The sequence below is a fragment of the Melanerpes formicivorus genome, unplaced genomic scaffold (genome assembly GCF_026170545.1).
Source record: "Melanerpes formicivorus ecotype bairdi unplaced genomic scaffold, bMelFor1.0.p_v2 SCAF_4, whole genome shotgun sequence".
NCBI lineage: Eukaryota > Metazoa > Chordata > Aves > Piciformes > Picidae > Melanerpes > Melanerpes formicivorus.
In genome coordinates, this window is record NW_027142356.1 from 22,875,413 (window position 1) to 22,896,552 (window position 21,140).

A 21,140-nucleotide genomic window follows, 5' to 3' on the forward strand; every position below is an offset into this window, starting at 1 on the left:
AAGGCAGTTATCTCTGGCAGTGGCGGCAATAGGATGTAAACAGTATCAAGTTAATGGAAAACACTGAGCAGCCAAATCTGAAAGGAGCTGTGTTGAGCTGGGCCTCTCGCAGGGATTATGTTCTCTCATGTAGCAGCAGCAGTGATGGTTTTTGGATGACGGTTCTTCCTTGGGGTGGACAGACAGGGCTCTGCTGCAGTGCTGCTGAAGCAGCATAGTCCTGCTGGTGTGCAGAGAGCTGTAGGCAGTGAGCCTGGCTGAGGGTTTGCAATTACAGCCATGGTATGCAAGCTCAGGGTCAGCACCAAGCTAACACGCTGGATTCCTCCAGCCTGGAGTTGGCTCAGGTCTGGTTAGGTTGGAGCCAACGTGTGGCTGTCTGCATCTGTCCACACAGACATACCCCAAGATTAGAAAGATACTGATAGGTTATTTTGAATGACATAGCCCAGACTTGTACAATGTGGGAGGCGTGATGGGAAACCTTTCTGTCTTTCTTGAAAATTTAATGAACTGTTGTAATGAGGGATGCATCAAGCCCCTCATTTGTATGCAGTTCCCACATGGGATGTGAATATTAAATTCCTCTATGTATGAATCAGCACCTCTTACTCCCACAGCTCTTCCCCCTATCTCTCAATCTCCACCAGCTCCACAGCTCCAGATCCCCTCATGGTCCCCTGGGTTCCCCACTTCACTGGCATCAGAACAGCCACCTAAGGAGAGAGATCTGTCCCTGCTCACAGTCAGAAGAATCAGCCATTTGGCAGAGCAAAGCTGGACAAAAGTCTTGGCTCTTTCTTGAAAACCAACTGCAACCAGGCTGGCCCTGCGGCCTGCTCATGTTTGGGAAAATTGCATGACATGGGAAATTAAACCTACAGGGCATCACAGCCTCTGACAGCTGGTAGTTTAAATAATGAATTGGTAATTATAAACCCTTTTGAAATAAAAAAGAAGTTTAAAAAAACCCCATAAACTTCTGAGACACACCTTTGGATGGTGAAGGGCTTTCCCACGTAGCTTCCACCAGCAGCCATCACTCAGCACTGGCAGACAGCAGGTGCTTGCCACTCCATACAAGGAAAGACACACTCACCAAACAAGAAAAGTCAGGGGCTAAACAAGTTTGCAAATAGCAGCAATTCCTGACCAAAAATAATTTCCATAGCAGAGGGGAGGAAGTGCTCCCTGAGGAAAAGGTGGCTGGCCAGCTTTCACTTTTTGACTTCTGCTAAATAGATGTTCTTTTGTATGTAGTGAAGGAAGAATGATGGCAGAACGGGATGAAACGTAAAAATTCGGCATTAGAGCCTAAAAGTCACCACCTGCTGCTGCAAAACAAGCTATTCTTTCTTTCCAGTGTCCTGGGAGTCTCAAACCAGGATTTCTCAATAAAGTGTGCTAAGCTAAAAGGCATGAAGACAGTGACAGATCCAGACTTGTTAGTGCCATGAACATTTGTCTTGGCCACGGCACACAAAGCACTGCATCTACCGTCTAACGCCTTCCACGTTAAGCCTAAACCCGAGCAGAAAGCCCTGCGTCAGAAGCGTTCAGGAACTGAAGCTAAATTGTGTGTCTTAGTATAAAAACAAACCTAGCATTTTAAATGCCAGGATTTCCAGTGCAAAGACCTTCCATCCGGGCCTCTTCCACAGTGACCTGCATGAAGACTCCAGCTGCTGGAGATCTCCAGGACCAAAGACAAGAGTAAAACAGGGAGAAGAAAGTACAAACCTCATACCCAGTAAATGGGAACTTTATTAAACTACCAAGTTACTCCGAAATGTATAAATGTTCCATTAAATACATTCAGTTTTCTTTTACACAGAGTTATAGAAATTTATTTACAAATTCCAAACATTTAAATTATTTTTCAAGCTTGCTACCAATCATTTTTAAAAAGTTTTGTTTTTTTTAAAAAAAAAAAAAAAGAAAAGAAAAAAAGGCAATCATCTGCTCTTGCAGATGTGCACACACACACACACAGATACAAATAAGAAGGGAGATGCTTTTGTGTCTACCCCACAAGGCAGGCAGTATCCAAAAAAAACTTACGGGGTTTCAAGCAAAAATTCTCCCTTGCCAAAAATCAAGCTGTAGAAATTCTCCCCGTGGGACAGAGTCAAACAAGAGGCCCTATGCAATACTTCAGGTTGTTTGGGTATGATGTCTGCATCAAGATTTGCTGGTATGTGGGAAGAGCTAAATGCTCCTTGCCAACTTCAAAACACAAAGCTAGCTGTCCCTGATACTTGCCCATGAGAACCATGTGAGCAATTAAATGTCTCTTTCTCATTGAATTACACTCTCCCAGCAGGGAGACAGGGATAGAGCAGACAAACAGATCTATCTCTAGTAAGTCAATGCCACTTGTCCAAAGAGATTTTCCTTTTCTTTTCTTTGATTTTATTCTTAAATGAGGCTTCACTCATAAGTGAATAAAAAGGCAGCTCTTTAAACCAAACGCTTAGGAGAGCAGCGATCAGTTTCCCCACCTACGTACATTTCTTTTGGGAAGATGCACAGCATGCTGAACAAGTTTTCCCTCATTCTCTGTACTTTAGTCTGACAGGAGTTAAAATTTGTATCTGCAGGAAAAAAAAGAGGTGTTTTTATTTTGTAAAAAGCTTATCAAATACTAGTTTAATTCATCCTTTAGAGTCTTTAAACATTAAAATCCACATTCAGAGCAACCAAGGAAGTCTACAAAAACATTGTCATGCGTAAGCTCTGTGTTTCATGCTAAATATTCATGTTGACAAGGAAAGAGAGGGCAGGAGGAGGAGGAAGGGAAATCAATGGCTCAATGAGAGCCACTGCAACATTCAAGTAATTTGGTAGTGGATAAACCAATGGAAACACAGAATGGTAAGAAAGTGCTCGGCACCACATTGCAGCCTTCAAGAGCTGAACTGCAAACATCCTTGATATGTATCATAAATATATGGCACTTCTCTATGACCAAAAGCTGGCAAGTTTGTGACCAAAACTAGTCAGGAGTAGTCATCATCCCAATGGTTACCGATGGCCCTTCCAACAGGCACAGCCTCCAGCTGTGCTACTCGATGCAGCACCAGCCATATTATTTGTGCATGCAAGACAATGCTACCACATTCTTGGAGAATAAACCTCCTGCCCAGCAGAAAGCCACCTCCAGGCACACGTACACAATCATAAAACATGCTATAAATTCTTCAGTGAGGTTAAAGACAGCCACAAACAGCAAATGTCTTGGTTTACTATTTTTTGGCCAGCAGTTCCCAGTCTGTCCAATTGCCAGCAATGGACTTTGCAACAGGCAAGAAGAATTCCTGAATCCAAGGAGCTGAAAGCAATGGAAAGTACAATCACCTAAGTTTGTTTTCAGTACTGTTCCACAGAATTCACTTTGATGTCAAATAAGGAACCAACCTGCACAAGGGCTGGAGTCTTAGCAATAATTTTATATACACAAAAACTGGCCTCTATCCATGTTTTCTGTTGCAAAGCTTGTAGTTTAACTTCTTAAAACTTCTTGGCTTTTGTTGACCTTCTGTATTGCAAATATGTAAAGATTTGCTGTTACACTCACATTCTGTCACAGCAGCTTCAAATACATTCAAATTCATTAAAAAGGATTAAGACCAGAACACAACTACTTGCCCTTTTCCAATGGTGTGCTGTACTTAATGAGCACATGATGATGCTTATTGGCAATGTTACTGTTTTAAGGAATTTCATAACAGACATCCAGTGCTTGAACAAATGTTCACATTCCAAGACTCAAAAAACTCTCTCCCTTATTTCAGTAGTGGCTTCAGTATTTTACCAATTGTGGTCCGGTTTGCATCCTTCAGTTTAAGAGAGGCCTTTTCCCCTGCTCCCTGCTCCTTTGGTGCAGGCTCTACTTTAGTGCTGACAGCTTCTCCCTGCAGGATGCTTCTTCCAACCATTCTGGCACTACTTGCTCTCTTTAAGGTACTCACACTGTTGTCCTTTGGACTTGGATCATCAGAGGTCGCTGCTGCTTTCACCTTAGGCAGTCGCTGGGACACAGACCTTGTGATGGCTGGAGGTCTAGATGAGGTGGAAAGATCCACCTTTGCACGTTTTGAAGAAGAAGCCACTGTATTCCTTGCAAAGTTTGGGACAGTGGATGGTGTTTTGGGAACACTGACTGTGGCAACCTTGGCATCATCTGTAGGAGTCTGGGGCTTTACACTGGAGCGACACATCTTTGCTTCATCTACCTTTGATTTGACATTATTCCTAACAGGTTTAGAGCTTGGCTTCTTGAGAGATACTCTGTCCCTCTCAAAATGAGCACTGCTCGAGGTGACAGTACCTCTTTGAAACTTTGGCTCTTCTACCGATATGCTGTGCCTGTAAGGACTTCTTGGCAGGGTGTCTGTTGTGCCTCGGACAGAGCTGCGACGGGACAGTCGACTCTCCACTGTACTGGTTTCACGAGGTGCTGGCTTAGCTTCTGGCTTTTTGACACTGCTTGGTGCTCTGTTTGACCGAGAAATAGGCACCACTTTCCTCATACTTTCATTCTCAGAGGCATTCAAAGTTCTTACAGGTCTGGAAGGAGCTGTGTGGCTAGGGCGAGTGCCACTAGGTTTTGAAGAGGTTGGAGATCTGTCTTTTAGAGAGTTTCTCTTTGGTCCTGCTGCATCTTTAGCTTTTATGGTCCCTCCTTTAGGAAGGGAGTGCTTGCTATTGGCATCGTCCTTATCATTTGTGGAAGTGTGAAGAGACAGATCCTTGGCAGAAGAATTCAGATTTGAGAAGAATGTTTGAGCCCTGTCCTGAGTGTCATTCCCAGAAAAACGTGCTTTGACAGCCTCACTCCTTATTCCATTGCCTGCTGATTTAAAATCATTTCCCTCTTCAGAGTCCAACGTCAAAGAACAATCGGTTGTTGTATCTGACATGTAGAACGCTGGCCCATCTTCCCTACTTCCTGAAACACTTGTATCCATAGACACTTGGCTGCTGCTGCTGGGCTCTGAAGCTTCACTTTTGCACTCTGTTGCCTTGGCTTTATGGTCATGGGCCTCTCTGGAACTTCTGCAAACTGGGGGCAGGTCATCATCAGCAGTGCTAAGGGAATGAAAACTTAGATCATCTAAAGTCTCCAAGTCTGTTCCACCAGCACCCTCCACATACAGTAAAGGTGTATCCTCTGTGGGCTTTGCTCCCTGAATATCAAACTTACACAATCCTTTAACAAGTTCATGCTCCTCAATTGCAAGGGACAGTGCATTTATATCTGTGGACTCCTCGCAGGACACATTGGAAGTGTGCATGTTGTAGTCAGTATTTCTTTGTAAGTAACGGGCACCAGGACTGGTTGAGCCACTGAAGTGACTGGGCTGAGCTGAAGACACCTTAAGTAGGCCGCCACTTTTCACTTTGGTTTCAGAATGTTGGTGTAAGTGCAAGGTATTTAAGTTGAGATCTCTTGTTTCTTTGGATTCAGCCCAGGCTGTGTTTGGTCTTGCTTGTCGGGTGTTTACACGGGGAAGGCTGTTAAACTTGTTTGGGTCCTCATCTTTTGAGATTTCCAGGAAACTCTGCAGTTCCCTGTCTGCAGCAAGCCCCAAAGAAAGTCGAGAGCGTCTCGAATTAGGGTTTCTGTATGAAGGGCTTTGAGGTCTCTGCTGTAAGAAGGGAAGAAATTCTTCAAGTCCTTTTTTGGCCAACATCTCCACATCATTTTCACTGCTGCTCCGCCCAAAGCTCCCAAGCTCTCCAGCTGCCCAGGATCGACGCTTCTCCTCCAGCTCCTTTTGCCTTTGCAGACTATGAAGCTCCTGGATCTCTCGTTCTCTATTTTCCTGATGAGGAATAGCATAAACACGTCTCAGAGGACAGTATCCTGTGCATGAGAATGAGTCCTTTATCTTCCCATGCAATTAGCTCCTACTGCTATCACCCTCCTCCCCAACCCCCAATAAATACACACAAGAAATAACCATGGTAACCACAGCTTGCATGGAGAGCAGTTCCCTGCATAACTAATGCTGGCAACACATCAGTCTGGCCAGCACAAGAAAAAAAAAACGCACAAATGCATGCAGAGACCAAGAATGTGACCTGTCAAACCCTACTGGGTTTGCAGGCAAACCCAATTACAATTGCAGGCAAATAGTTCCAGCTATAGGATGAAGAGCATTTAGTCCCCACTAAGTTTAACACTGGCAATTTTATCAGGTGAGTAAACCTCTACCTGATCACTACATTGATATTTTAAGACAAATTTGCCTGAAAAGTACACAGCCAATGTTTTCCATTACCTCCTCCCTTATTACAAGTGCAATTGTTCGTCAGCACATGAAGTTTTTACAGGATGCTACTTACCTCTGACTTGAGCATAGCCAATTAGAAATTTTAGGGAAAGACATTACTTAATTGCATATGAAAGCAAACCCAAAAGTTTACACAATGTCTTAATCATCATTACTGAGACATCAACTGATAGCGCTCAAAGACTATTAATCAATGCCTCACTCCAGTTTTGGATCTTTCATTCACTGTTGGCTTGAAAAGCTGGCAACTATTGCACAGAGGTTGCCCAGGGCAGGCTGGAGATCTTGGCAGCTAGGCTGAAGGGTTTTGGTTCAGGAAGCCATAAGAAGAGGTAGTTTGTATTTGAACTACAACGTAGTAACACTTTTTTACTAAAATCATTAGTGATGCATTACTGCAAATATCAACATTCTGCCACCCCTAGGCTTTAGATTTAATCTAGCTGAACCTTTGGTTGAACTTTCCAGGTTATTTTCTAAAATGGAAAACCTAATTTTCTAGAGCCAGTACAAATGTAGCAAAAGAAAGGAGCAGACGAGTCTTGACAGAGGATTCCAAAATTACATGATTTTCCAGTATGTTGTTAAATCTAAGTAATGATACACTGTGTAAAAACCCCACACCTACATTTGTCTGAAGCACTGTCTAGTTTGATCTTCCCATTGTTGTGACAACAGAGGAGCTGCACAACTAGAAAAAGTTGCCTGAAAGCTTTCAGTAAACAAAAGCCTAATGCTGAACGTCTTTTTTGATGAATGGGTTAATTTACACCTCCTGAGACACAGTGAGCTCTGAAAGCTAAGATGCAGGAATGACCCAAGAAACCTGAACGCTTTCAAAACGAAAAAGGAAGAAACTTGCATTTCAGGAAAAATGTCTGTGACAGGGAGCTTTCCTTCACAGGTATGGAAATACAGAACGCATTCTTGCCAAACGCTAAAGCTCAACTTTAAACGCCCCCTTGTAAAAATAAATGGCTAAAAATATTTGTAGATATTATTATATTCCACTCTAGACACAGAAGAGCATTTTAACTTCACCCAAAACATGTTTCAGGAGACTTTATTCAAATGAAGCATCTATTTTAAGCACACACAGACACGTTAAAAACTTTAAAGATACGTTTAAAGATGCAAAATACGTGCACATGGCCACTGTGGTGCGAGCCATCCTTTTAAACTGCTGGCCATGCTGTCTCAGGATCGCATGCACTTGTCAGAAGTGCAATCTTTATCCTGAACTATTCTGCTAATTTGGTAGGGACCCCCTACCAAAGGCTTTAACCCCCACAAAATACCTACTAAGCAAGTCTTCTCTGCATTTGCAACTAAGAGACCAATTTGTCATTTCTAGAGTGTAACTACTTACTACAGAGAGAAGGAGGAAGGATCCCAATTGGAGCTCAAATTAAGAGCTACCCCACAACCACTTGCAATGTGTGACTATGAATTAAACCCCCAATCCCAAATAAACAAACATCTATGCGTGCGGTCACCTCTCTACAATGTCTGCAATAGTTACCACCATTTGGTTTATATATTTGTATAACATTCACACACATGACTAACTGCTTGCTGCCTTGGGTGGTAAAGGTTAGGTAAGCTAATGGTACACTAGGCAGGCCAGCTGAACACCCTTGTCAGCTTCCTTCAAATCAAGCCTGTTCTCTCTTTTCTGAACTAAAGCTCTTACACAAAGTGCTGTCAAATGCAGATTACCTAAGGCAGAAAAATAAAGAAATGTGTGGATATATCTAATTCATGCTATTCAGAAGGTCTAAAAAATATCATTTGTAACAATATGCAAACTTTGCTGAATCAAAACTGGAGACAATGCCAGTACTGCTCCTTTGCCTTAGTGTACTTCTCCAATTCTTTGGGCCCAATTTGGGATACTTTGCAAATGAATTGTCACACTGGGGCTGAGGTATGTTGATGCTGTAGATCTGTCTCATTTTTTGACTTTTCACCTACAAAAAGCATTTGAAAGAGTGAAGTAGAATATGCAGTCCTTACTTGGCAAAGTGTGTCCGGCCATGTAAAGTATGGGAGTGGGAAGCCTGAGCTAGTGCTGATTCATTCTGGTACGTCTATGTAATGGGGTGACATATCTCAAGACCTTTCTAGTCATCTAACATTACCAGTCCAACACCTGAACACTGAGTACTAGTCAGAAATTCTGTGCAATCTGTCTCACTGCTCATCTTACTGTTCCACCGACCTCACTAAAAGAAGAGGAAGAAGCCCACTTACAAGCACACCAATACCCCGACATATGATCTCAATGGTCTAGCCCACCTGCAGCAGAAGATGCAGGGCCATGGGGCTTGGCAGAACCACCATTTCTCACCTGCCTTCTGGCAAAGATTGCTTACAAGAGGGCAGTTTGCTGTAGCTATTTGAGCAAATATATCAACTACCACAAGACATAAAATGTCCCCTGAGCAGAATAAACAATTCAATTTCTGTGAGCCAATACCTATTTCAGATGCGTGAGAAACTCATTCACTGCTCTCACCTTAACGGCCTTGTCGAATCTTACGCAGAAGTCCCTAAATATCTGGAAACATTCATCCAACTTCATAGTTTCTTTGTCTTCACAGAAAAAGTCAATGAGAGCATTCCCCTCCTTTTGTAATTCCCGTTTCTGGTGTTCAAGCTCCTTTAGATGTCTTACAGCAAACTGTAGCAAAAACACATTATGGTATGAACCAGGCAGAAAAATTAAAGTCACAACAAGTCACGTATATTGTAGGAACTTAGGAAATTCACGATCTAGCCTAGGAACTCTTACAGAGCCCAGGAGATTAACACTTTGAAGGAAAACTCCTACTTACAAAAGGAAACCTGTCATTTCAGCAAACTGAGTAAAGAAGGTCAGGGAAAACAGATCAACCAAAATGTAAATTGTAGTGACTAGGATACAAACCAGGCAAAACTTCAAAAGCCCTTGAACAAACTTAGAACTTTAATTCTTAGATGAGTAAAACAAAATACTGTACTAGAACACTGACAGACTACCTGGGAACCTCTTGGAAGTTCCACATGCCTTGTTTTCCCATTATTCCTGCTCCTTTCAACTAAGCATAAACAAAATACTCCTTCATCCTCACTTTCCTCCCAAAACCATGTGCATAAATTAATGGATATACCTCACACAATCAACTTGTTCCTAAATTAATCTTGGACCAAAATAAAAAAGGCTTTCATACCAGAAAGATAAGGAATTGAGACAGAAAACGTCCCCATAAAGTAGACCTTTGAATTGCTAAGTGTAGAGCTCTACAGATAGGTTTGGAGGAGATTAGTGGAAAAAGGTTCAGGAGGAAGAAAATAAGGCTGTGGTAAGATTTTGAGCAGATCTACTTTAAATGCTTTCAGCAGTTGCTTCTGTCTCCCCTATCCACATCACCATCCACTCCCATTCTTGCACAATTCCAGATCTGACACCACATGTGGCTCAAAGTAACCTGTGGAGAAAAGTGTTCTCTGACACTAAGTCAAGATCACCTAAACACTTGATACTGCAACCCCAAGATGGCAACAGTCAGCTGAGGCACTGGTGATCATTTAAGTCAACCCTGCTATCAGAAAGTTGCTTGGCTAATTATGCCAGTAAGTAGGGTAGGAACAAAACTTACTTGTTGGTCTTTTAAAAAGAATAGAGTAGAGTAGAGTAGAGTAGAAGAGGTTGGAAGAGACCTTCAAGATCATCGCGTCCAACCTATCAACTAATCCAACCCACCTAATCAACTAAACCATGGCACCAAGCACCCCATCAAGTCTCCTCCTGAACACCTCCAATGATGGTGACTCCACCACCTCCCTGGGCAGCCCATTCCAATGGGCAATCACTCTGTCTGTGTAGAACTTCTTCCTAACATCCAACCTAAAACCTCAGACCAAATCCCAAAAAAGCACCCAATAAAAAGTTGGACTGAAGATAAACTGGACAACTGATAAAAGCATCCATAGAAAATGAGTTCCTCCCACATATTTCAGTAATTTATTCACAAGGATGAGATAATGAAAGCTGACTTTTAAATCAGCTTGGTTATCACCTGTAATTTAGAAACAAAAACCGGAAGTGTTTATGTAAGGTATGCATTTGTAAAATGATTTTTTTCCCCCAACATTTCTTTTGGAATGTGGCCTAAACAAGGTTGTAGTGTTATATAAAACCAGCTATTAAATTAAAAAGCAAAAAAAAAAAAATCCTGAACATGTTAGAACATAACATTAAAGAGTCTGAATGCGATGGACAAAAGCCAACAATTCAGAGTGAATGAGGACAGGTATTTTAATCTTAATCCGCCCCCTTCATCATCAACTTCTCATCTCCTGAAATACTGCAGGGACTATTAACTGCATTTGCAAGTTGAAAATCAGGGTGGGTTAAGTTCCAGATCAACACCTGCTTTCTTACTTTTAATAATTATCTGTAGCCCAAACCAGAAAAATCATTTAATTGAAGTATAAGATGTGTTTCTCCAAGCATCATCACGTACTCAGAAAATACCACGAACTCTGCTTCAAGGTTCAGTGCTATACACATTCTTGTTCATAAAATCATTGCAGGTCTAAATAAAAAGAAACCACCCAGAAGTAATGGTATGGCTCAGAATAATACACTCTGTGCTAAGGGTAAATCAGCATAGATAACAGCTGCTTAACCTTCCAGGTTCTAACAATATCTCTTCAGTACCCCAACAATCAGGATTCAGATACACAGCACAGGCTCAGCTAAAGCTGGCATGCCCCAGTACAGCTTAGCATGGAGATACCACATTTTGGGTAGTTACAAAGTACAAAACCAGTGACCAGCCCACACTGTCTTACATTTTAACTACTGATCTTCATCAGCCATTTCACAGGCATTATACATGCTTGCCTAACAAGCCTGGGGCAATGTACACTCAATATCCCTCCCCGTAAAAATACAGTCCTTCCAACATTCTTACTGGACAAACAGCATGCAAACACCTTTGTACAACTGATAGACTAGACATATTAGCACAACACTTCTGTTTATTAACATGTTCACACAGATTACATTCAGCTGAGGAATGCTCCTGTATTCAAGCAATAGTAACATGGATATCCTACAAACCTGGAGAAAGCTTTCCATTTGGTGAAAGAGTTTTGGGTCTTTCCGAATGCTGTCTTTAACAGATCTTGCCTTGAAAGACAGTGACTGGAGCTCTGCTTCTATATTATCAATGGATAACCTAAAAATAGCATATATAAAGAATGTTTATCAAGGAGGAGGGAGCTGCCCACAGGTTAGCCACAATATGCTTTAAAAGTGGATGTTTAATAAGAGGTACAACCTGGCTATCAAACAAGACCTGCCTGTTCAGGAAATCTTTCCAGAGCAGACACTAAAAGTTATGAGAGAGATAAGCACATTTCTTCTTATTTGCAACCTGAAAGGATTCCCATGGGGTGTGGTTTCACAATTAACTCCAGCCAGTCCCATCCAACTTTACCATGAGAAAAGGTAATGCTGCCCTGCCACTGACCAGGCATTCCTTTTCTCTCCCTGGTGCCTGGCACTCATTTTCTAGATGGCTGGCCATGTCTGTGTACTGAAAATTAACTAGGAAAAGGAAAAAACAGTTTGCTTCCAGATGGATAATTCACTTGCTCCGGATGCTAACATGGCTGTTTAAGTACAGGAGCTGGCACAAAAAGGGAGTCACAAGGGACTGTCAGCCAAGGCTATCCATTCTGGCAGTAGCATTTGGCATCATGAAATTGCACAAAAAGTTCTTCTAAGCTGTCTCAGCAACATTTAATCCTTCTATCACATACTAGCAGCAGAGCTGCTCCTATGGAGAGCTCAGAAATTTGAGACCATAGGAAAAAGCTCTGATCTGCTGTAATCTAAGCTTTATCTTGGGAGACCTACACTACATACAATGGAAGCACCCACCCAAATCTCTCAGTCATTTGAGGACAGATGCTTCTAAACCTACAACATTTCCTTCACAAGAGATCTGAGCTTTGCCCAGGAATTGAGGCACTACGGTTTCCAAAATGATAGAATTTAACAGCTGCACACTTGCTCCTAACTAAGGTCAGTTCACCAGCAGCATGACTTAAAATCAGTGAAGCTGAAGAATTTATGGCAGACAGATTGAAGTCCATGTAGCAGTGGTTAGTGACAGCATGCTTAAGTTTGTCAGTGAACACACAAATAAACACAATGTGTGCTGGTTATAGTCTACTTATTTCACCTGCAAAGGTTAGTTCCCTTTTGTGAGAAGATCATAGGTGGTTTTGCAAGTAAGAAAAGCAGTGGAAGATACAGGTTATATTTTTATGATCACAGCCAGGAAGAGGATGGTCTACAAGTAAAGAAGGGAAGACTGAAAAAAAAAAAATAAAAGAACACACTGGCAGTTGTTTTAACATGCTCTAATTGGGAGGATTTATGAGCAACTTGTACATGACAGTTGGCTGTAATTAAGATCTTCCTCATGCCCAATGGTGAGACATGAATTTTGTTTTGTTTCATTTTCCTGTACAGAGTGCACTCTCTGAATAGGTTTCAAAATGAGTTACAACAGAATATTTTCAAACACAAGTGTGATCAAAGAACAAAGTAGTTAAAAAAACCAAAATCACCATATTTGGGGTTCTGCCTGTTCCCCTGTAGTTTGCCAGGGCGCTTGGATGCATAGAGAAGCTACATTCCCCAGCAGGCCACGTGGAAGACTGCCAAAAAGGTGTGTAGGTTGGATGGCAGAAAGCCACACAGGTGGTCTCTCAAAAATTTTCAGATTAACTCTATGGCCACTCCTTTCCTCTGAAGATTTCAGAGTCCTTTGCAGACATAACTTAACCCTGCATTAGATCTAAGAGATTGGACCCACTTTATAACTAGAAAAGAATGTAAATAGACTGCCCAAAGCTGCAGAACTGGGGAACTCCAGCACTTCTGGCTTCCATTTTTTGGATCATAGATTGCACTTGCTTACTGTACTTGCTTTTGTAAAAAAGGTACGGATGAAAACAACACAGAGCCCCAAAACCTTTAGATTTTCCATCCAAAACAGAAATGGAGAAGCAAACAAAATATCAAAAAAAGCATCTAACAGAAACCAGGGCTAGTAACTGTACCTGGTATCACATTTGGAACAGTAGTGTAGCCTGCTCAGAGACAGATGAAAATTTGCTTAAGGAAAACCAGTAACAATCCCTTAAAAACAACATACACGCACATGTATCTGACAGAGACAAAACTACCAAAAACTACTGAAATTGTGCCATAAAAAAACCCTCACACCTGAAGGCACATTGCAGGAATACTTCTGCTAGCAAATAGAAACAAAATCCTCAAAGCTACAGTAAACAATTGTAAAGACCTCAGTTTTTGTGCCAAGACTTCTCTGAACAAGTCTCGTTGCTCCACAAATAAGAAAATTCCAAGTCACGGTTTGTGGTTTTCTTTCACTTACCTGGCAGCATCATGAACATCCCTAATTTTTTCTGAAAAGTTGAGAAGAGCTGCATCTTTCTTTTGGGCTTCCTGAAACAAAGAGAACACAGCCAAAACACATACAATCCATTAACATTCCACCACCATGGCAAAGTCCCTGAATCCAGCCCTTCTAAAGCCTCTGGTTGGGCACTTAAAAGGTTTCTCTCCCACACTGTTTTTCCTCCTGTTCAATCCTAACACAACTGAGCAGAGGACACCCCTGAACAAAAGGCAGAGATCAGAACTGGAAACTTTAAACAGCAGCTTCCATTTTGCAGTGTATGATAACAACTGTTTCTGCCAGTGAATGCAAGCCACACATATTAATGAGGAAAGTCAGGGAAAGACAATTTAGTGATGCCCATTGTTCAAGAAGACATAATGTTTCCTGCACAAACATCAATTAATTCCTTATTGTCAGGTGCTGGAAATCTGTTAGGCTGGTTTGTACACAGATAACCAAAGTCATATACAGAAGTATTTAAATTCTCTCCCTGCTAAAATCAGTAAATTTGAAAGGGAACAAGGGTCATTGGAAAAAAAAATGAGTCTTCAGCAGTTTAAAAATGCATGTCAGTCACTGGTGGAGGGGGGAAAAAAACCCCTCTACCAAAACCACTGCTCAAAAGATTCAACAGGATGGCTGAAAGAATATTTATCAAAAGAAATCACTTCCACAGAGCAAGAATTCAGGACAATAAAAGAAATGCTACACTGAAGATGTCAGATGAAGGTAAAATTTTATGTGATATAAAAATTTTCAGTCTTCCATTAGTTTCTGGATAGGATGATCAGACATGGGTCAACTGGTGAATTTTGTGTCAAGATCAAAAAAAAGTGAAGACTAGAATCAAAACTGTAAAAAAGCTGCTTTTTCTGAAGTACATGCCTCCTTCTATTGTCTATCATCTATGGCTCTACATTTGTAGCAGTTGCAACACAGCTTTTCTATACCAGAGCAACAAAATGCAGCAGACTCATCCCAGGTTTGTTTGCTTTTGTGTCCGCCAGCTTGAGCAGTGATGACAGCTTAAATCCAACAGCATTGCCAGCATAGCCTCCCTAAAACAAAAAGAGCAAACAGCTGAGGCATGACATCAACGGACTGCAATACTTACAAGGAAGTTTGGTCAACCAGCCATCTCCATTTTGGATGTCACTTACCGCATTCATAATATTCCCAGCCTGAAGGACCAAGTGCAATATGGAATGCAGCTCCTCACAAGTCATCAACTCTGTGAGGAACAAGAAAATTGCCATCTAACAATTGTTTGCGTGGAAATACACATGGTTGCAAAACTCCTCTTAATCTCAAGCTTTTAAAGGTGAAAATGTTTATTTTAACATGAAACTACAATAAACTGAAAAGGTCATGGAAAAAAAATGGTACTGTGTAATTCAAATTCATAAGCTCAGTTGACAAACCTCAAGTACATGTACATGTTCAGACTTCAGCTTAGCAAGAGTAGTATTTCCAAGGCAACCCCTAGCAGCTAACAAAACGTTTGGGTCCAATCCTGCAATGTGCAAAGTGGTCAAGTATCCTCACCACCTATTAATTCCAGCATGAGGCAAGTGTTCTGGGCCCTGCACGATCCATTTGCCTTCTGCTGGGATTGGGCTTTTGAACAACTACTCCTTTTTTCTTTTGGGAGACTTAGCCAGCAGGCTTGAAAAGATAACAGGCAATGTGTAAATTTCCTTGCTTATCCCACTCCCACTATGAATCATCACTTTATTTCTGTGTGATCACCAACTTGGAGCAGCATTTCTTTTACTTCAGTCACATCAAAGACAATTTAGCACAACATTACACTCCGTGTGATGGAAAGAATCAAGTGGAATAAAATTGCCTTTCAAGGCTTTTCCAGCACAGAAGCACATTTGGCAGGTATTTCCATTTTTTGCCAAATGCACAGCAGTGCTCTGTCTGAATTCATACACCTTTTCACCCAGCCACTTCTGAACAGAAAATGATACATATGCTTAAAAGTCACTGGAGGGATTGCCTTAGAAACAAGACACAGACATTCAGAACTGTAGAGCATTAATGAATTAGCATGATACAAGTGGCACAGCAAACCAACTCCGAATCCACCAATGACCATACTGCAAGAAAAACAATGTGAGCTGGTTTCAGTGTAAGGTACTGTATTTTACACTGATGACCTTCATAAAAGGTGGAATCCTTTTGATTGCAGTGTAAATACTTTTAAAAACTATTTTGCTTCCAAGCTCACATTCTAGCTTACCCTGTATTTAACTGCTCAACATAACGCACTCATCTATCATTTTGAAAGCAGATGGCCCTTGTGTTGTTGGTGTTAGCAGCCTAAACCCACACAACTAATACAGTAACTTTTGATCTAACAAGCTATAGGTGAGGAAGTGAGGAGGAAGAAAGAGAAAAGAATAACAAATTTCATAAGGCCAAGAAAAGGCAGCTTCTAAAGATCTTGTGTAGTAAAAGCCTACAACCACTTGTTGGCTAGGTGAGAATCCATAAGGCTATTTAGACCATCCTAGCATTAGACTAAGTAAATATTCTCTCAGCTTAATTACAAGGAAAGAAACACAGGAGATATAAATAGAAAAGTAGAGATGATTCCTAAACAACTTCAGGCTATCAACAAACCTTGCAGTGAACGACCAAATGGAGAAGAGCACATGACACAAGTGGACTGAGCACAGGGAAGCTCAGTCTGATTTGCATGACTGGCCTGATGCAGGAGCCGGAGACCAAAGTGTCTCCTCTGGAGAGAACAAATTAATCAGCTCACAGATGTTCTGGGTGAAGGACATGAAGGACAATAGGGTGCAGCTGCTTTTATACATAACACATTCCCTTGCATATGTCTGTTGCTCAAAACAAAGAGTAATGATTTGAAAGAGATTCCAATAAAAGGATAAACTCAAACCTTAGCCCAAGTTAAGTTTTCTGTTGGTGGTGTTGGTGGTTGTTTTCTGGTTTGTTTGTTTGTTTGTTTTTTGAGTCAGGAAGGACTAGTTCAACCTCCACTGATAAGAAAAACACATCAGGCTTTTCTCTCATTCACTGAAAGTGACTATCCTAAGCACTGGTGCTCAGAGTTGACTATTTTTACTGCGGTGCCCTTTTATACTACTAGAAGCAGTCTAAGTAGTGCTGTAGAAGCCTGTTGAACAATTTGCCAGCATGAAATAGGAATTTCATATTGAGGTACAAAACAAATAGGCACTCAAGGCATTTGAAAAGGTAAGCATTGATGTTTAACTGAAATTAGGAAATCAGCTATCTTCCTGCAAAGTAGAAGACAGCAGATTACCTTTTGAATAACCTGCTGCAGCATTACAAAACTTGTGAAATGTAGAGGACAGCAACGTAGAGAAACATAAAGAACAAAAACAGAAACCAAAGGAACAGCAATAGTATTAAGTCTCTACATGAAAGATTTTAGCCTACTGATACTGCCACCTCAAAAGGCATCAGCATATACAGGAATCTGGAAACTGTACCATGGTTATCTCTGCAAATGTGAGCTGGGAGGTGTAATAACCACATTAATCAGCAGTGATGAGCATGAAGGAACAAACTCTACTCAAAAGACAATTTATGCTAATTTGGCTATGGACATATTTTCTTCTGTCAGTTTTTCATACACAGCTTGTACACTCTGGCCATGAACTCATCACCAGCGTCCAAAGTCTCCAGATTTTTGATTTTGGAAGCAAAATTTCACCAGACACACCCTGATGGCATTTGTCAGAGGGGAGTTAGCTTCCTCTTAATAGCTAAGGTACCTGAAATTCAAGCTCTAGTCTTCATAATGCAGACTAATTAACATGCTAACAAAAACAAGAGTATTATTCATGTCCTGACATGTTTAATTACCTTTTGTTGCCCGTCTTATAATTTTCATGTCATCCTGTAGAGAAGCACAGGAGGGTGAGAACTCCCTCTCTAACACCATGGCTTCAATCCTAAGAGCATAGCTGAAGTACACAAACAAACAAAAAGGTTTAGAGCTGACAGCCAAAAGAGAACATCTATCATGAACAGAATAAACCTACTATCTCCTTACTTTGGCACCTGGATTAGTAAATACATGAAGGAATCAGCTTGAGACAGTTTTGATACATCTCCATCAAAAGCTTTTAATTTCTTCACCTAGAAAAGAAAAACAAAAAACAAACTAGAAAAGAATTCTATCAAAGATCAAGATTAACTTGGCTTTGGAAGGAAACACCTTGAAAAGCAGTAAACTTAATAGGAGGCATCAGAAAATCTATTCAACTGACTGAATGGCTTCACTGTCCAAGCTCTTGTAATTTACACACACCCCAACCACCAAAAAAAACTCCAACCCAGGAACATTACTCTCAAAAACCTAGCAAGACAGTCCAGTGGAAAAAATACAATATCATCCACTCTGATTTCTGATGTCAGATTCATCATTCTGATTTCTGGTTAATGACTGTGCTCATCACTTTGTTTAGAACACTGCTGTTCAAAATCCATCTATCTGCACAATCTGGGAGTCACTGACCTGCCCACATATTTACTACTTATTTAAATAGGAGAGCTGGAAAAATACATGCACATGTTTAAGTGTAACTGGAATTTCTTCCACATCTTCCAACACAGCAACTGTGTCCAAAAGCAGAGCTCACTCTCAGTTACAATATTTCTTCATGCAACCAAGTTCACACCCAGTATCAGTTGTATGTTTCCATCAATTTACACACCATCATCCTTCCCTTTCATAACACTGCACTTAAAGCCCATTCACAACCACATTTACACTGACAGTCTTCAGTTTTAGAAAGTGTATTAAACTATCCTGTAGAGATACACACTACACCAAGGCATCAATAGTGATGAGGTTGCCATGATTTAGAAAGATATCTATAGCACCTTTTAAAGCTCCAGGTTCCAAGTGAATCACTCAAGTTATTTTTTATCCTGGTTTCACAGTAAAAAATTCAGTGATTTGAAGTGGAAGACAACATATGCTATGCTAAATCAGAGATTTAAAATAAAATTTGGAGTAGCAGAATGATTCCTTTAACAGTTTTGTTCTGCTACTGGTTCACTAGTGGTGTCCCCCAGGGATCAGTGCTGGGCCCCATCCTGTTCAATATCTTGATTAATGATCTGGATGGGGGGATTGAGTCCATCATCACTAAATTTACAGATGACACCAAGCTGGGGGCAGGAGTTGATCTGTTAGAGGGCAGGAGAGCTCTGCAGAGGGACCTTGACAGGCTGGACAGATGGGCAGAGTCCAGTGGTGTGAGATTTAACACATCTAAGTGCCGGGTTCTACAGATTGGCCACAACAACCCCAGGCAGTGCTACAGGCTGGGGACAGAGTGGCTGGAGAATGGACAGGGAGAAAGAGAGCTGGGGGTACTGGTTGACAGTAGGATGAACATGAGCCAGCAGTGTGCCCAGGTGGCCAAGAAGGCCAATGGCATCCTGGCCTGCATCAGGAACAGTGTGGCCAGCAGGAGCAGGGAAGTCATTGTGCCCCTGTACTCAGCACTGGTTAGGCCACACCTTGAGTCCTTTGTCCAGTTCTGGGCCCCTCAGTTTAGGAAAGATGTTGACTTGCTGGAACATGTACAGAGAAGGGCAACAAAGTTGGTGAGGGGTTTGGAGCACAAGCCCTATGAGGAGATGCTGCGGGAGCTGGGGTTGCTTAGCCTGGAGAAGAGGAGGCTCAGGGGAGACCTTATTGCTGTCTAAAACTACCTGAAGGGAGGTTGTAGCCAGGTGGGGGTTGGTCTCTTCTCCCAGGCAACCAGCATCAGAACAAGAGGACACAGTCTCAAGCTGCACCAGGGGAGGTTTAGGCTGGATGTTAGGAAGAAGTTCTTCCCAGAAAGAGTGATTGGCCATTGGAATGGGCCGCCCAAAGAGGTGTTGGAGTCACCATCAATGGAAGTGTTTAAAAAGAGACTGGATGGGGCACTTGGTGCCATGGTTTAGTTGATTGCATGGTGTTGGGTGATAGGTTGGACTTGATGATCTCAAAGCTCTTTTCCAACCTGGTTAATTCTATTCTATTCTATATTGCTTTGTTTTCGTTCTTTTTCCACATCACAAAATAATAAAAATGTTGAGAACATAATAATAAAAAGAAAATTTACAAATTAATCCTAGAATAGGAAAAATTTCCTTTTCAATTTAAAAACAAACACCAAATCTAACACCAAAAGAAACACCAAGAAAACCTTATCCGTGAGAAAGAGAACTCTAATCAAAGAACAGTTTTTATTAATGGTAGCTAACTAGTGCCTCCTAACACCCTCCCCCTCCACCATTTAACTCAAGACACTCAGACAAAAAGCTCCTTCTAAGATAAACAGTCTAGCCATTTTTTGAGGCCTAAGAAAACTCCTAATTTACAGAGTAAGAAGTCTGCCAACAAAAAACAGGAAAGATCAGACTTGACATTCATGATATTTCTGAGGTGTTAAATGAGTAAGAAACAGACACAAAATAAACAACACTTTTTTTTAAATGAAGTAGGGAGACAGAGACATCTATTTTAGTCTTTGCAGGTGTTCTTCAACCTAGCTTCCAAAAAATAGTGTTCTACAACTTCAACAAAGACTTGCAAATTCTCCAGCCTCCTTTTAATATTACGATTACCAGAATTTGCCTGAAAAGTGATATAGGCATTCAGATTTGGAGTAGGGAGAGAGGGGGTGGAGAAAACCAAACCAAACCAAACAGCAGCCCACCAGAAAACCCACCCCAAGTCACCAAAATCAAGATGATAGAAACCACAGGCACATATAGAAAGATGCAATTTTAAGGTTTAAATGCACAACGAGTGAACAATGAAACATCATGAAATACTCATTGGGATATCAACTTATTCATGCCACCTGTACTATATTTAAATGTACTTTCAGTAGTAAGCAGCAAGCAATGTTATCTGTGTGAAATACTAGTTTTAAAGACAATAGATGAAATCCTCTTTCTTCTACCCTATTAGGAAAAATGCTTGGATTGGCACAAGGGAGTACTAAATCTTAGAATCGTCCAGAGGAGGACCCCTTCTATACGTGTACAACAGAACATTGACAAGGCTGCTTTCTGATGGGTACTTAAGGTGTCAATGTCACAATGTAGAAGTTTTGGGCAGTAGTTAACCCAAAATACAGTCTGCTTATTCAGCCTTAAAAGAAAGACTTTCTTACTGCCTGATTACACTTTTTCCAGCCCACATCACAGAATCACAGAGGTTGGAAGGGACCTCCAGAGATCATTGAGTCCAAGCCCTCTGCCAAAAGCATTAGCCATCTTAGCCTCTACTGCCGTTGCCTTAGATGTCTAACTCTATCTGTAAAGGTAGAGAAGCAGC

General features: G+C 41.2%; 1 protein-coding gene across 1 annotated transcript in view; it reads right to left on the minus strand.

Moving 5' to 3' along the window:
* Positions 1-1,733: 1,733 nt before the first annotated feature.
* The window catches only part of FHDC1 (FH2 domain containing 1), a 38,719-nt gene continuing 19,312 nt past the window's right edge, over positions 1,734-21,140 (minus strand). Inside the window, exons 5-12 of the mRNA XM_068137274.1 lie at positions 17,847-17,932; positions 17,657-17,757; positions 14,950-15,020; positions 14,740-14,847; positions 13,763-13,833; positions 11,410-11,527; positions 8,818-8,982; positions 1,734-5,828 (exon numbers count right to left, since the gene is read on the minus strand). Coding sequence (XP_067993375.1) covers positions 3,786-5,828; positions 8,818-8,982; positions 11,410-11,527; positions 13,763-13,833; positions 14,740-14,847; positions 14,950-15,020; positions 17,657-17,757; positions 17,847-17,932 — 2,763 coding nt within the window. The 3' untranslated portion in view covers positions 1,734-3,785. The remainder of the gene's footprint in view (positions 5,829-8,817; positions 8,983-11,409; positions 11,528-13,762; positions 13,834-14,739; positions 14,848-14,949; positions 15,021-17,656; positions 17,758-17,846; positions 17,933-21,140) is intronic.